Source organism: Acomys russatus, chromosome 10 (genome assembly GCF_903995435.1).
Source record: "Acomys russatus chromosome 10, mAcoRus1.1, whole genome shotgun sequence".
Classification (NCBI taxonomy): domain Eukaryota; kingdom Metazoa; phylum Chordata; class Mammalia; order Rodentia; family Muridae; genus Acomys; species Acomys russatus.
The window spans coordinates 44,153,397-44,171,480 of NC_067146.1; the positions used below are offsets into that span (position 1 = coordinate 44,153,397).

General features: G+C 37.9%; 1 protein-coding gene across 1 annotated transcript in view; it reads left to right on the forward strand.

The window, feature by feature from the left end:
- Positions 1–7,506: 7,506 nt before the first annotated feature.
- Positions 7,507–18,084, forward strand: part of Sema3e (semaphorin 3E) — a 228,893-nt gene continuing 218,315 nt past the window's right edge. The window contains exon 1 of the mRNA XM_051152076.1: positions 7,507–8,235. Within this exon, the coding sequence (XP_051008033.1) occupies positions 8,121–8,235 (115 nt within the window). The 5' untranslated portion in view covers positions 7,507–8,120. The remainder of the gene's footprint in view (positions 8,236–18,084) is intronic.

Below are 18,084 nucleotides of genomic sequence, written 5' to 3' on the forward strand. Positions count from 1 at the left end.
AAATATGTTTGGTAAGAATTATTTCTTGAGGAGAAATTTTAGTGTTCATGAATCTTAAATATTCTGTTAAAATAGTTAAAATGATTTTCTGGTATCACTCATTCCACCCACCAAAAATATGAGTTTACATTTTCATTGAAAATGTACTTTAAAAATTTATTTAACAATAAAAACAAAAAAATTTGAGTATAACCGAGTTTGTAATAATAAATATCCTTGATAACTACATCCAGGTAGTACCAGGCTCTGCCTCCACATGGTGCTAGTGGTATGTCTTCAGCAGACATAACTCACCAGAACTACCTGGCAGTGCCAAATTATCACTCAGCACCCATCAAGGACAGCCTTGACAACAGATTTGAATATGAAGGTAGTATACCTGGTCATGTCTAATGTGAAATCTGCCTTATGTACAGTAAAGATTTTCCTGTTATTTGTAAACATTATAATGAAGTCAAATAAAGATGATATAAAATAATTATTTGAGAATTGCTCTCTTGTCTTTGGCTTTCACTACTGGGTTAACCTTTATCCGTACATTGTTTTCTCTCTTTACTGAATGGTTGTTGGGAATATGCTGAGAAAAGAAAGTCCTGGCAGGGAAAATGTTCACAGATTTTCATATATACATGTATGTGTGTGTGTATAATTCTTTTTATTGGTTATTGTAATTGTTTTGACCTGTAAATTTTACTTTCAAAGCCAAAACATGGCTTATTTAAAATATCTTGATTTCCTAACACAGTCTTGGTAACTTTAAGTTTAGTGTTTGTTTCCATTTTTTTAATGTGAAACTCGTAGATTTGTTGAGTTGATGGCAGCTTTCCGTGGCCTCGTGTCCATTTTGTATCTATTTCTCAATTATATGACAATTGAAGATACTATAAAAATACAAAATATTTTTGGTTGTTTTTTTAATTTCTTGCCAACTCACTAATGGGTAGTTGTACTGGCTCTGTGTAAATCCTTCTTTTATAAGAAGACCCAGGGTTTTTTTTTTTTTTTTTTTTTTTTTTTCTTCACTTAATGCACAATGACCCTCCTCTGTTAAGACAAGGTGGACAACTTCTGTTGTAATTCAAATTATTTAAGGAAGAAAACAAAATTTTTTCTAAGTATCTTAAAATGCATGCATAGTATCTCGCAAAATAATGCACTCTGAGCCTGGCTCGCTGGTGCACACCCTCAATCCCAACACTCAGGAGGCAGAGGCAGGTGAATCTCTGGAACAGAGACCAGTCTGATCTATAGACTGAGTTCCAGAACAGCCAGGGCTACACAGAGAGACCCTGTCCAGTAAAACAACAAACAAACAAACAAACAAAATATGCACTTTCAATAAATATGTTGAATAAGTAAATCAGCCCATGCCAATGAGTTTTGGTGACTTTCGAAGTGATGGTCAAATAATGATGGTGATTTTGGAAAAAGTGAAAGATTTTGAGATAGGAAACAAAAAATAGAAAATGTAAAAACTTACCATTGAATTTTCTTTGTTTTTTCCTCACTTTCCTCTCCTACTCCCTTCTTCTCCCTTTCTTCTGTGCAAGTGCACAATCAGGCAAAGTTCCTGACTATGGGAAAACCTGACCATTTGCTTTCATGATTAAAAAAATGAGTGGTTTCAAAGTTTACTGTGGGATTACAGACACAAGGGGTTAGACAAATTCTTTTATACAGTTTATGGCATTTAATATTGGTTCCATACTGTATCTACTTTTAAGCAGGTAGAATATAACATGCTGTCTTTTGTTTTAGTGATAACACTGCCTGAATTTGTTGAAAACTTTCACATGAAACTTCATAAAGATTAGTAACTCTTTATAAATGCTTTATTATCTTGAAACATTTTCTTGGAGATGTCTTTATCTCCCTGTAACTCAGCAACAACAACAACAGCAGCAGCACCAGCAACACACACACACAGACACAGAGACACAGACACACACACACACACACACACACACACACACACACACACACACACACACACACACACACACACACACACTTACTGCTCTTCCCGAGGGCTTGGGTTCAATTCCCAGCAACCACATGGTGTCTGACAACCATCTATAAAGTGATCTGATGCCCTCTTCTGGCGCACAGGTGTACATGCAGGCAGATCACTATATACATATTATTAAATAAATATATAAAAAACATCTTAACAAAATCAAATACACAATGGTTATTATTACCTCATAATTCATCTTAAAATATTCATTTTCAGAGTACTTTAGAACATTTTCTGTAATAGTTTTCACTTCTATACTTAGCCCCAGTGATTGCTAAAAGATGACAAGTCAAAACATGTCAGCCTAAAATGGTCAATTTTCTGCCTCCTGACTCACCCTGGGATAGAGGAATGTATCCAATGATGTCAATCCCAGGTGATGACTGTTGACTAAAGGAGCAAGCACCTAGGGAACTTTTTTATTTTAAAGCTTAACGCAGTGTGTTATTAACACATCTTAAGGGTAAGTTATCTGGGGCGGGGGCACTTGGAAAAACTGTGATGAAATTTTGCCTCAATTGTAGTCTCTCTGAAAAGTGAGGGTCCTGATTGGAACTCAGACTCTGGCATCAGGGTTTAAGAAGGGAGTTGGTTCTCTTAATAGAGCTTCAGCATAGACAAGGCATGGGCATCTGTGTCCTAGAGCTTTCTTATGTGTAAGTGCCAACAGAAAGGCAATGCCCTGCACAAGCCTGCTCTCGGTTTAACTGGATTCCACACAAATGTCCCTTGAGTGGTGGCCAGCATATAGAACACAACATGTTAACAGTAATTATTACTTTTACTCTGTGACATTGACATCAATATGAAGCACAACACTGTGTTCTGGGAAGCCTAGGAAAGCTCTCGCATGAGTCCAGCAGAGACAGCGCCACACTCCCAAGGTCACGAACAGATGCCACAGAAAGCAAGGAAAATCCAGTGCAATAGTTTTTAAAAGTTTCTGTGTAGCCTTTAAATACAGATCTCTGTCATTTAAAAATAATTCTCTGTAATTTATACAGAAAAAAGGAAATAAAACCTGTGGCTAAAAATTAAAAGGTTTTCAGAATGAGTCACATTTAGAGTAATTTCACTTTGCCAAAAAAAGGGAAGGAGTAAACATTGTCCTTAGATTAAAAACCATTAAAGGCTTGTTTTACAATATGAAAAACATCAAAGCAGGTGAGAATAATGCTTAAATCATAAGCAAAATAAATTTATAAAGGAATTTTAAAAATTTCTTTTTCCACTCCTCTTCCTTGTCCTCCTTTTCCTCCTCTTCTCCCTCTACCTCCTCTTCTTCCTCCTCTTCACCCTCCTCTTGAAATGGCTAGACTCAATAAATGCTGATTTACTGACTTTTTGCCGAAATGGTGACATTAGAATGGTACCAGTCAACCCCATTCAAGCAGCTGAGTAGATTGGTCCCAGAGTAGGACTAATTTGTGTCTTGCCATTCTACTGCCTATACAAGCATACAATGGAGAACAATCCAGGTGTCTATTTGTCCTCTATTCTTTAAGATACAGAAAGGGGGCTGGGGGAGGTAAGCAATACAGCTGCAAATCTTGTGAGATAAGGCTTAAATGAAAAGCCAATAAAAGAATCAACAGGTTTGTCTGTAATATTCGTCCTCAGCTATGGGAGACAGCAGCTGCAGCATTGATGGGACACTTGAGATGCTATGGGCAGGAGATCCTTGGCATAGCACTAGCACAAGCAGAAGAGGGATTAATGAAGCCAAAATTCCATAGCTACCATAAAGAAATTTTATCTTTAGTTCTAAAAAGGCTCACTATCATTGCTATTGTGATACTGTGGTCTATTAATAGCTTTAGTCATGATGTTCTTGAGATGTGGTTCCATGTTGTTCATGGATAAATAGTGTTTATAACATTATTTCTGTATACTGAAAAAGCCAAAGTCATGCCCTATCATTCTAATCGTGATTCCAGAAATCAAGTCATCTCTTATACAGTATTCAAGCATCCATACCAGTCTCTGGCTTTACTAGTGACTTGTGCTGATGTCAATGACAGATAGCAAGGAGAAAGGAAGGCTTTCTAATGCATTGTCTGAGAGCATGATTGCCAAAGGAGTAGGTAAAGCACATGTATACTTAGCCAAAGGAACTTGTGCTATGGTATGACACACACACACACACACACACACACTAGCTTAGCATAAGTTTTTGACTCCTGCTCATATAACATCTGTTGTGTTTCTGAGTAACTTTCTCGGAAACTGCCTCCGATATGATGATTCAATAATTCAAGATGTTTCCATTTCCTGTCCCAGCATTCATTGGTTAATCCTCCACTCTTGCTACAGAAAAGACCCAAGAAGAATATTTCTTAGGAAAATGCCTATTCCACTGTCTCGGGCTAGATACAATGCCTAATCACTTTTGCTCACACTCCTCCAGTCAGAATTAGGCAAGTGTTTTCACAGATTGCCAGGAGACTAGGAAAAGTGTCTTTCATGTGGCCAGAAAGTAAGATGGGATATTCTTGGTGGCATTGAGGAAGCATAGTCTCCCAAAGTAAACAAGATAAATTTAAACTGTGCAGAGATATGAGTTCTCATTTGGTTTTGGCTTGGCTTATATTTGGAAGATTTTGGTAGCACATCAGTGCTATAAGGTAATTGTTTTCCTTTATATAAAGTTGTTGGATTTTAATTACCTATGCTATAATAATAAAAATGTTGAATTAGCCACAACTGATATCTAATGTTTGGATAATACTGGTGGGAGGAATTTCTGTAAACCAAATTTAATATGTAAAGCTTCAACGAAATTGAAAGCCTTGGGTATAACATAGAACTCTGTTCTTTCAACAAATAGTCCACAAAATTCATAAGATGGGCAGGAACTATCTCTGTGAAAGGCTGTGTCAGAGGCCACTTGTTTCTGCTAAGAAGATTCAGTGAGATTGACTGTCTACACCAACCCACTTGGGAGGGAGCTGAAACATCTGATCTTCTTAATTCTCTGCCCCAACCCCCTTATTTTCAGATTGAGATTGTTCTTCATACAATAAAATTAAAATTGCTGGGTGGTTGTGTCACATCCCCTTAATCTCAGCACTGAGGAGGCAGAGGCAGGCAGATCTCTGAGTTTGAGGCCAGCCTGGTCTATAGAGCAAGTTCTAGGACAGCCAGGATGACACGAAGAAACTTTGTCTCAAACAAAACCAAACAAAACCAAACCCAATAAGATTTACACCAATAGGAGATTTAGAATGAGACATTTTATTTGACAAGAATAACTATATTACTGGTGTTTGTTACCTGTTTTGTCCCAAGACATCTTTATATTGTTTAGACTGAAGACCTGCAGCATCTCAAATCAAACATGGAATCACCAGATACTACTGTGTATCCAAAACACCCACAATTTACAGGTATGCTCTACTTACTATTGATTTTATTTGGTTATTTCAGTTTCAAATTTTTCCAGAGTACATGAGAAACTTCCCAAGTAATGTGATTTTTATGTCCTGGTCTGTCTATATTATTCTTGGTTTGCATGCAATTTTTTTTTTTTTTTTTTTTTAATTCACTGCCCAAAATGTCACATTGAGATGAGAATTTGAATGGCAAATCCATTTCTGAGGATTATTTTTAGTTTCTTTCACAACACGAATGACCGATTTTGTCTTAATGACTCTTCCAAAGGAGTATCTAAGAACACAGGGAAGAATCTGAAAACTTCAAAACTTAAGAATATTCAGTTTAATCATCTTATTTTTTTTTATTTATTATGTATTACATTATGTATTATGTATTACTTATTGATTTATTTTGCATTATCTGTATATGTCCAATCACATATCCAGAAAAGTAGAAGGCCATATAGAGGATTAGAGGGAACATACAATAGAAACATGATGAAGAATAAAACAGAGTATATACTGTGGTGCCCAAAGGAATTGAGAACTGTGGTATATGCTTTAAAATTGCCCCATACTCACTTTGATAATGGTTTGTAAATCTGGGGAAAAAATTAGTATCCATTGTATTTATTCCGCCCCCTCCCCTTGCCTTCCTGTCTTAATGAAATGGCTGTGGTGGTCAGTGTGGCCTTAACTCCATAGAAGGCCCAGGACAGACACTACAATCTTAGGTAGATGTCAGTTGCATTAAGGGTATTAATTTTAGTTAAAGACACAGACCCTGTCTTTACTTTTCATGCCCTTAGATAATGCTGATAAAGTTGTTATCTCTGTTCTGGTTACTCAATTGGGGAATGGAGTGACAGGATTGTGAAATTACAGTATATCACAATTAGGTATATAGCTCATCTGCCTGGATTTTAAAATATGCAAGTGCCTAAGGAGACCACCCTGTGTTAAAGTTTCTACTTACTTCATGTTGTTTCAGTGTTAAATACTGTTTAGAATTTGTTATCTTTTGTAAACTTTGGAAATCTAATTATTTATAATCTCTGGTGACATTTACATTTTGCTAAATATACTCTGCTTGTATAAGAACATATCATCCTTTAAACAGGGGTAAATAGTGTTTGGCTATATTTTTTACTTATATGTAGTGTAAAATACTGAAATGACCTAACTTATCTTTTTCTTATAATCACATGACTTTAAGCACATAATTCTGAAGACCTGTCCACAGCTGTGGCTATATAGGATAAAGAATAAGAAAAAGTCACCATAGCTGATATCATTTGTTTACCATTTAACTCTCAGTTGTCAGACCAAACATCTATTGCTATCTTGAAATAATACAATTCATTTCCATGCCAGCAGCTTTAGAGTGTTTGGTTTAGTTTTTGAAACCGATTGAAAGTAGATTGAAAAGTTGACCTATTGTGTTAAGCTTATTCACACAAACATGATGTCGTGAAAACACACTCTGAGAGTGCACAACACTTAGCTCTAAGGCATTTCACATCCTGTGCTCTTTAGCGCTTGTTCTACCTAGATCCACCAGATAGAGTCTCAAGTTTATCATGGACACCTCACTCACAAGACCAATACCTTGATGCTTATTTATTTATTTTTTTATTTTGAGGTGAGATTTATTTATTTATTTATTTATTTATTTATTTATTTATTTTGCTTTAGGAAAATGACTCTAAGGCAAATTCTTTTAAACTAATCCATTTATGAAACGATGGTGAAAAAACGACACTTCTTTTCAAGGCTCTTGAAAAAGTTCCTTTCCTCAAGACTCAAAAGTAACATTTCTAAGATGGAAGCAATAAAATAAATAAATAAATAAAAAATAATAAAAACCCTTAAACTGTGAACCAAATTATGTGGAAATTCAGCCTTCAATTTAATTTGGCTCCTGGATAGCTGCAGAAGATTTAAAAAGTGGATTAATTCAAAGATCACCGTTGGTGAGTGAGGATTTAAAAGCCTTTCCGAGGCCACGTCCCAGCCTTTCACATTCTTAAATAATCAGAGCATTATGCAGGTTTTCCTGGCCCCGCCCCGTCAGGGTGAGGACCTGTCTTCCTAGCCCGGCGGGTGGGTCAGAGCCGGGGAGATGCAGCGGGGCACGTGGGCTGGAGACACTTCCTAGAAACGCGCGCGGGCTCAACCCTGCCTGAACTTTCCTGTAAACAGAGCGCTGACAGGCGGCATCCCGCTGGGTGGATCCCGCGCTCCTGGAGCAAGTGGCGCTTCTTGCTTTTAATTAGCAAGAGGAGAGGCGAATAAGAACTAGCTGCTCGGCAAGTCAGTGCAGGAGGCTGACTTCTGGGAGGCTTGGGGGAAAAGCTAGGGGAGGCTGCTGGTCTGCTCCGGCTGTTTTCTCAATGAATAGCTGGCGGGGAGACTGAAGCCAGCCACAGCCTCCTCCTCACTCCGCAGCTGGGTGACGGCGACAGCTCCACACCGGACCTGGCTCCCAAGACGCGCTCCTTGGAATGCCCTCTTGCTCCGCGCTTCTAAACCACCGGTCCCGAGAAAAGAAAGGCTTTGCGGATCCAAATATTGCCCGGCAAATGACACTTGGGAATGGTATTTTCTAATGACAGCCCCGTCTGTTTGTGACAAAGCCTGTCGCCCGCAGTTGCCACTGGAGGGAAGTCCTAAGTAAAACTCAATCTTGAGTAAGGCTGCTAGGGGCTAGTGGAGAGCCAGCACGCACCATGTCACCGGCCGGACGCATCCTCACCTGGCTACTCTGTGGTCACCTGCTGGAGCTCTGGACCCCAGGTCACACCGCGAACCCCTCCTACCCAAGGCTGCGCCTGTCACATAAAGGTAGGTTACCTTTCCGTATCCTTTTGTTAGGAAAATGCCCAAATGGAAAGTCACTTAACACAGGTCCATAATCCTCCCAAGACCTCAGAAGTGCACCTGAAACGTATTGCAAAACTCACCCCGGATTGTAAGCACCTCGAGTTAACATATCGTACCTCATCTGGAAAAAGTGTTAAATTAAATCGCATGCCAACTTGGAGGTGTTATTTTTGCCCTAGAAAGATCAGATATTATTCTTGAGAAGTTCACTCACCGCTGTGCAGAACTGAGAAGGTGGGGGCACAGTTGCTAAGAGCTGGAAAGGCTGGATCCACTAAATGAGCAGTAGGTATTGAAATTCCACCACTTGCATTATGGGAGGTATGTGGTACAGGCTTTAAAAGCAGAGGTACACTTTATTTGTTGTCGGGTGTTTTGTTTGTTTTCTTTTTAATGAGATTGAGTGGAGGAAAAAAAAATTCCTGAGGGAAAAAATGATATCACCATATAATTAAAATGACTAACAAATAATACAAATTAGCCTTCACACTGAGTTGGTTATTAGAATATTTTAATGTGTAGCAAAATAAAGTAGGTTATGGGCAAAAATGGTAAATTGACATAATTATAAAATATTAGTATGCACTAGCTGTTTCCTTTAAGTGTACATTCATCTTGTTTTTATTAACAGTCTAGCAGAGTGTTTATTTTACTCTGCACTAAGGTCTTACACAGCTACATCATATTCATAAATAAATGATCAAAAGATAGGTTTTACATCAGGAGTGGACAAAACCAATCATGAGTCCTCCTGTCACCAAACAAGGAACAGAACCATTTTAAGAGGAAGTGATTTTGTTGACTTAGGAGGATTTGGAATACATTTATTGGGGATGGAATATTCATTATTACCACCAATTAAGACAGAGAACAGATGCAATAATAAGGATTACATAAGAGCCATTTATTTTTCCAATGGAATAAGCTTTTAAATGGTCTTTCACTATGGAAAGAACAAAACATGTATTTTTAAATACAAGATAGACTTTAGCAGAAGATGGAAACAGAAGGTCTGAGTTTTGTATGACATAACTGGTCTTTTGTCTTCTTATTGGGCAGCAGGAAATGTAAGGGTGACTAGAAATTTTCATTTTAATACTTAAAATTATGGGTATATTATTGATTTAAATAATGTTCTTGTTGCCTTATGCATTGGGTACCAAAAATTTACTAAATACATAAACACACTGCATTCGTAACCTATTTAAAATGGTGCATTAGCACATGGCTACTGATGTAGGAGATATATTATGGTAGGTATCAGAGTCTCTATTTATAAGAAGTTATAACCAAATATATCAAAGTGCACAGTTGGATGGGACATGAAAAAAATGAGGATGCTAGAAAATAATTAGTTGATTCTGTTTCTCATAAGTGGTGTTTATCTTATTTTTCCTGATTTCTTTTTCTGAGCATGCATTGTTGCTACATATGAAACCTACTGCTTTTCTTACTGATTTTAATGAGAGAAAAATGAAATCCCAAAATTTACAGGGAAATGAATGGACTCGGAAAGTCTGCTGTTAAGTGAGGTGAGCCAAACTCATGCAGAAGACACTACATACTCTTCTTGATATGTGGGATCCTGCCTATAATGTGCACTGTGTATATGTAAACAGAGAGCAAGTGTAACTAACCATAGGTGGAGTATAACAGGCAGAAAGAGGACCAAGGAAGGGTAATAATAGGTGATGAGGAAGGATGGAATGCAGGCAAAAGGACACATGAGTCACGGGAAGGACGTAAAGCTAGGTTTTTTCCCCTTCAGGTTTCAACTTTGCCACAGTTTTTCTTTCTTTTCTTTTCTTTCTTTCTTTTCTTTCTTTCTTTTCTTCTTCTTCTTCTTCTTCTTCTTCTTCTTCTTCTTCTTCTTCTTCTTCTTCTTTTTTTTTTTTTTGTAGTGGATAACTGAGTAAAAATGTGGAGCAAAAAGAAGGCAAGTGGATAGGCTGTTAGTTTTGACATGCTACTATTCTGTTTGCCTTCTATTAACCTTCATACCTCACATGTACTTGGCTTTTCATAGCTCAGTGTCAGGATGTTTTCCAAATTGCCTCATTTGATTTTGAACCGGACAGCTTATAATTTGGTCACTTGTAACAAAATTACATGGTACAGTCATTTCATTTTAATATTCTTTTTATCAAACTCATCTTCTTCAAGATGTCTGTGTTAATCAGAGTAATAAACATAACTGATTTTATGAGCTGTGTCATATGTTGTCAGGAGGATCTGCAAGCATTTGTGTGTAGCAGACTGAAAATTCTCACAGGATATCTTTTTGGCATTTTTTCACCTTTTATTGATACTGGCTAAACAGACACTTTTCTGATGATAATTTTATACAAAGATAATGTAGATACATCTGCAAATAAAATATTCTTACTTGTGCAATTTAGTTAGGAACGGCAGCTAGGAGATCACACCAGAGAGGCAACCTGAGGCAGCAAATGCTTGCTGTCTCACAGGTCCCCCAGTGACAGGTAAAGCAAAGAATGTCAGAGCAAGCACACGTGGCCCACCTAGCATCGACAGAACCATTCTCCACACTCTGGAATCCACTAGCCATTTCAAGAGTCTTCAAATATTAGGAGTCATGCATTGCAGGTTAATCTTCTGAAGTATTGAATGGTGACAGTAATGTTGGTTTTTCAGTAGCAAGAGGATTTAAGTGATTAATGTTACCAATGGAGGTTCAGACTTTGAAAGTAAGATAGATGGGTCTATGAGACACAGCAGCTCTGTGCTGCTGCTTCGCCGCACAGAGGAGAGTAACCCAGTCAGATCCCGAGAGGTGCCCTGCTGTATTCGTCCATCACGCGTCTCAAAACTGTGGTCTATACCATGCGGGAGAAGAGCAGTCATTTTTCTTTTACCCTCCACTTCCAAGATCAGAGAATTAAAAAAAAAAAAATCTTTTTCTGAGGAGGGCATTTAACTGTCATATACAGAACTTGAGGTAATTTATATAAAAATGTGTTCATAAAATTGTCTAGAGACCCAGTGATCCTTTTATTTGCCTTCTGATCTTCTCTACTGGCAAAGGCCTAGTCTTAAATAGACCCTTGCAGAAGGAAGCTACAAAGTAAAAGGAAAATATGGGCTAAAGAGCATAGTCTAACTTATTCCCAAGCGTCCATCACCTGTGACGGCGTACTACCCATTTCTTTCTTCTTCTTCTTCCTGTCTCCATGCATCTTATTATTAAAATATGTTGTCAACTTGAGGCAAGTAGAGTACCCGAAAAGACAAGGAATCTCTTATTCAGAAAATACGTGTACCTTCTGGTGGATTTTATAAGAACAATTAAGTTTCAGTAACAAATATTTTTTAAAAATTAGGTGGGGCTGGAGAGATGGCTCACTTGTTAAGTGCACTATCTGCTCTTCCAGGGGTCCTGAGTTCAATTCCCAGCAACCACATGGTAGCTCACAACCATCTATAATGTGATCTGATGCTCTCTTCTGGAGGTTGACATGCAGGTAGAGGATTCATATACACAAAATAAATAAATCTTTAAAAAAAATTAGGTGGCAAGATGCTATCTCAAACAAAATTTCGAGTCAAGATTTGAGTGGTGGTTGACTATAAAAGAACTTAAAAATTCAAGAGTATTCATCCCTCGCATGCATTATTGCTGTTTATTCCAGCTAAAGACAATAATATTGCTGGGACTAATAAGGAGTAAGCTTTCTGTTCAATGAGTTTCCTTAAGTAATCTTTGTGATCCTCAAGAAAGAGCAGCTGAGAAGAATGAGGAGGAGGAGGCCTGATGAACAGAGCTGCTCCATGTTGATATCTGTTCCTTCCTCATCTGTCACCATCTTGCATTAATGAGGTTACTGGGAAAGCAAAAATAGCCTTCTTGATAACGGAGTTGAGAGAAGGAAAAAAAACCAAAAAAACAAAAAAACAAATAGGTGAAGAAGCAATCACAGTAACTGGAGAAAAGTCCCAGTCAACTGAGACTCCAATCAAGAACAGTCACTCAAGTGAGCCTGGCAGAGAGGATCCAAAGTCCCCACATGGAAGGGCAATCTCAAGAGACACAGCGTGGTTGCTTCAGCAACAGTGTTCTCCTAGGATGCTTGGGGGAAGAGGCAATTAAGTCAAGATAGGCTGACATCATAAGTGGAGATTTAAGCTTTGAATTGATACCCACACTCATAAAACTTGCTGCAGCAAGTGTTAATCAGTACATCTGTATTTAGACATTCAAATGTTTACACCCAGATCCTCCCTAAGTCAGAGAGCTCAGGATTTGACACCAATAGTCTCTACTCCATGTACTACTCTTGCGTATAATAATGGCACTTTGTGCTTCAGTGTGAAAAATACTGATTGCCATGGTCATTTTGTGACATATTTCACAGAGGGTGAGGAAGATCTACTATCACAATACTTGTAAATATACTTTAACTAAAATTGTGTATGTTATTAATATTTCTTTAAAACTATTGAGTTGGTTATTGTGGAAGGTAGCATGTTCTAAAACCAATAATTTTTTGTTTGTTTTTGTTTTGTTTTGTTTTTTGAGACATTGTTTCTCTGTGTAACAGCCTTGGCTGTCTTGGGCTGGCTTTGTAAACCAGGCTGGCCTCAAATTCACAGAGATCTACCTGCCTCTGCCTCCCTGCATGCTGGGATTAAATATGTGTGCCACCACGCCCAACTGTAATAATCCTTGAGAATGGTAGGCATTTAGATATGAACAAGTGTTAAAATAGTGCTACTATATAAGGAAGCATTTGGTCTAAGTAATATAAAAATGTTATGGCTGCTCCTCATGAACCACTCATTCTAAATACTACCTTTGGCCCTTAGTTATGACAATTTAGAAGATCATTATTCCGTCCTCATTTTCAACATTTCTTAGCTAATATTAGCTCTGATTACTACAAAGGTTGACATGTCGCATTTTAAAATTCTTTACATTTATAAAACCAGGGCACTAAAATACAACCTTATGAAAAGCTTTGTATGACCGTCCTGGAGACTGGTGTTTATTGTCTATCATTAGCAAATAAAAATTAAAAGAAGGCCGTAAGTTAAGCTGTTATTTCATGGTTCTACTCAGAGTTTTTATTTCAGCCACTACCTGGGCATTATCAGTAGTGACATTAGTCACAGGTCTCTGGGTGTTAATAAATAAAAATTGGTCATAAGGCATGATTCGTAGTCAAGTAGTTAAATAGGACTGTGGAGTAAACATTAACCTACATGCCAGATTCTACTAGGGTGTGTTGGGGTGAGAGTTAAATGATGGTTTTATTAACCAACAGTTTATGTTAAGGCATCAACGTGGAACAAAATGTGAAGAATTAGTTTTGTTGAGTTGGGCTTACAAAAAAGGCTCTCTGTAAAGGAAGTCTATGTAAGGGTGTTACTTATTGACCTTAGGTTTTTATATTGATTGGATGCTACATGTACGTGGTATCAGTACATCTTACATACAAAAGTTTCGCAGTCAATCTGTGAGTCATTCAGTTTTTATGTGCGTATTGAAGATCACAATAGAAAAGCAAACATTCTTTCTTATAGACTATAAGGGGTTGAGGTTCAGGGTTAGAAAAAGCCATGAAGGAGTTTATAAATGAAATAGATGGTCATTTATGTGTGCACAATCATTTAAAAAACCCTTGTGAGGGCAATATTCTATATATAAAATATATCTATACCTGCTTTGTTTTGTTTTTTGAGACTGAGTTTCTCTGTGTAGCCCTTGGCTGTCCTAGACTTGCTTTGTAGACCAGGATGGCCTGGTCTACAGCGATCTGTCTGCCTCTGCCTCCCGAGTGCTGGGATTACAGGAGTACACCACCTCACCCAGCTGTATCTGCTCTTGATTAATAAATATAGACAATAAAATCATGATGCCATAATGAAATATTCTTTTAAAAGTTTGTTTTGCCAAATTGTTTTCTCACTAGTCATGCTGTATTTGTCACTTAACCTCAGGGTATTTGATAGAAGGATCTTTCTATTCCTTTTTCTCTTTCCTTCTGAGATGAGATCACTTCTCAGTTTCAGGCTTCAATTCGGTGTTCACAGAATAAACCACCAAGCTATTAAAGCAGTTGTTACTGGGATAAATTGTTAACAGTCTGTTGAGTCAGTTTTGCTTTGTTATTGATAATTAAATGGTTCATCACTGAGATTTCTTGCTAGGAAATTGTGTAACGATTTACTCCATAATCTTAAACCAATCTGTGGTTCAGTAGAGGAATTTACTGATCAACGGGAAACCGGAATCCGGAAGTGCACTCAGCATGCATACGTACCCCTTCAGACACTGTCACTGCAGTGTCAAGGTGGCCCTATCACTTTAGTTTTATGTTTAGTTCAAGACAAAACAGTGCTGAAATGAAATCACTCATAATATCATTTAAGGGTACACAGTGAAGACTTAGACTACCTTCCTAGTTCCAGTACCACGGTGGACCTAGTTCTCACCCAATGCTTCAGAATACTCAATAAATTACGTAAGAAAATAGTTGGTTATGGTAGAAATAGTTTCCTATATTAGCACGGAATCTGAAACATAAAAGAGATATCAATGTCTTTAGATAGTCCTTAACTATAAGCAAGCATTATTCTCTGTATAGGTCATAAGGATGACAATACTTTTATAGATAAGATATTTTTAATTTGTAGTGAAAAAAATGTGAATGACATTTAAAACAAAGGCTGCTGTTTCTGCTATTAGGAGAACATTTTCTTTTACGACTAATAATTTCAACAACTGCTATCTCTTTGTATTGAGTACTTGTCTTCCTATGTGAGCTTGTGGTGGTCAAGGCAACTGCTTATTCAAGAACAGTTCTGTTTATTGAAGAACTATTGTGTATATCAAGACCTTTCCGACTGTATTCAGGGTGTTCTAACCTGGTACTCTTACCTTCCAATGACCCCTAAAAATACAAGAGAATCCACTGATATGCTTAAAAATTTTCAAACTGAAACATGAATTTCCACTTTTATAGCTGGTACCTAAATTCTCAGCTATCACTGTTCTCTGCCTCAGGCCTTAGCAGTGCAGAAATAGTAAACAGAACAAATACTTATAGGTTCAGACAGTACAAAACACTCACATTTTTATTTGGATGGCCTGGATGCCCCTAGTTTTTTTTTTTATGAAGCATGCCTATTTTAAATCTAGTTCCCTGGCTTGAGCAAGTAACTTCTGTTTTGTGACCATGAGTCTCCTCAGCTTTAAGGCAGTGTAGCATTTAATTTGCAGACTGTGAAGGATCGGGGAAGATGATACAAATTGATGAGGCACAACACTCTACCCTTAGGAACCTTTTCAAAAATGGCACCAGTGAACCAGAAGACACTCGAGAGCATCATCTATGTTGGGTTACCTTTTTAATTGTAAAAGTAATCGTGAGCAAACGCATAGCTTTCAATTTGAAATTAGGGAAGGTACTCACCACAGGTTTTTGCTAAGTGCAAGGGTTTTAAATAAAGCTGATTCTGACTGCTGTAGGTGACTACAAATAGTAAAGGATGGTGGTGTCCCTTATAAATGACTGTAGAATTACTTTGCTAATAAGTTAAAGGAAGTTGGAACTTTATCAGCTGCCACCTTGGAGAAAACAGATTAAATCCTAAAAATACTTAACCTAACAAAGGTAATTGTAGACCTGACATTGTAAAGCACAATAGAGCTGATATTACAAAAGCCAGACCACACTGAGCAACGTTAGTCTAAACAGTGTCCGGTAGGCGGCTATCAGCCCAGCATGTGTTGTTTGCTTTGAAAGTGAAAGAGAACCTTCTGCTCTGTCTTTCCTGGGACAAACAAGGTAAGATGGGTGGGACAGAACTGACGCCCTACATTTTGCTGCAATTCACTGAGTGCCCACTGCCACACAAAGCAAGGCTAACTTAACTCTCTTAGACGCTGATTTCCAAAGGCAAGTGTAATGGAGTGGGGTCAGAAGTGTTTCAAGGAAACTGAGGCATCCTGAGCGATTCTTTATTGCTCCTTCAATAAAGGATACTTTAGTAGAGAGGCTTAGCATCATCTCGGTATTCACCTCCCTTCCCCTTGGTGAGCAAAACAGCAGGGCCCCAGGAAGTCCTTTGGAGGCACCTCTCACTTTTCCCATCTATGCACAATCCTCTTTTTTTTTTTTTTTTTGTCATATTGTTCCCTTGCTACCCAATGTGCACCTGGCATCATCTTTCTCCCAGTTCTTTTCCAAATAGAGATTACTTCTCTTTTCCTGAATTCATGCCCCCCAGATGAAAAAACAAAACAAAACAAAAGCCAAAAAACCCAAATAACAACAAAAAAACCCACACAAAACAACATGTAGTGGATGAAACCTATTCATTTGTCCTCAGTTTATCATCAAACTTCATTATATTTTTGTTATCTAATTTGATAAACAGAAAGGAAGACCTTTAGAGAAAAAAATTCCAATTATTACACACTCAATATGTGCTGAAATTTATTTTTATAATGAAATATGCATTGTACAGCCAGGAATTGAATCTCCTTTCTCTAGCCTGTTTTTTCAGGGTGGTAGCTGATGTTCAAAGGTACCAGGAGTTTGAGGCAGTGAGAGTGGAGGGCACACAAGACTAGGATAGAAGGAAGCAGAAGCTGGGAATGGATGTAGTCTGTAGCTGCACTTCAGTTAGGTGAAAGACAGACTAATCAATGCAAACCTACCAACTTCTATGCTCTCAGTGGTTTGCACTTTAGCTTGAGAAAACCAGAATTGAAAGAGGGTCTAGTTATAGGTTATGGTAGGGGCATAGCATCTCTACGAAATAGTCACACTGGTGGACTCAGGTAGCCATAGCTCCACAGCCAGATGGAACAGCAGCAAAGATAATGAGAAGAAAAGGGGGTGAATAGCAGTCAGCTGTGCATGCTGACACATCTTCCCCTGGAAATGAGGGAAGTGAAGAGGGCTTTAAACTCTGAGTTCAAAACATACTGTAGATCAAAAGGCCAAAACAAAATGTGTTCACAACGTTGCTCACAGCGGTTTACTGCTCCTGATTGCTCGTTTCCTGAGTGAAGAGTTTACTGTGGACCACGTGCTGTCTCAGAGCCCTTCCATGCCCCTTCTAGTTTCACAAACGCAAAGACTCCTTTCTTCTCCTGATAGACCTCCCTGGGTGTCTGATTTCTCCAGATTCTTTAAAAACCACAGGCCTGGGGGATGTGTGCTATAGTGGCAAATGTACAGATTAACAATTTTAATGTCCAGATTTGAATCCACAGTGTATCTTGTTTATATTTCATTATTCTTGTAAATCACTGAACTCTGAAGTCACTTTCGTCAGCTAAAAAGAAGCTAATGAAAAGGTTCTTTCTCATGGATTATTACAGAAAAAATGTACCACAACAGAGAACTATCACTTGAAATTGTGATGTTTATAATGTTCCTTAGATTATAGAATTGTCTTTAAGTTCCTTCAAGTCAAGGGGAAATTTTTTTGTGATGCAGTTGTATAGGGAATAAAATTACCTATTTGAATTATTTTTGAAACCTGCAGTTATGGAATGGGTGTTTACTATCTACTGAATTTCAAACAAAATTAATTTTCGCTGGCTTCCACATTATGGTCATGTAAAGGCCAACTTCATTTAAGGCTATTGCTATGTATACAGTATCCTTTTCTTTCTTTCTTTTTTTCTTTTTGTGAACATGCTTTCTCCATGTAACAGCACCGACTGTCCTGGAACTTGCTCTGTAGACCAGAACTCAGAGAGCTGCACCAGCCTCCGCCACCTGAGTGCTGGGATCATCTGTGTGAAACACCATGCCCCGCTAGCATATCAATATC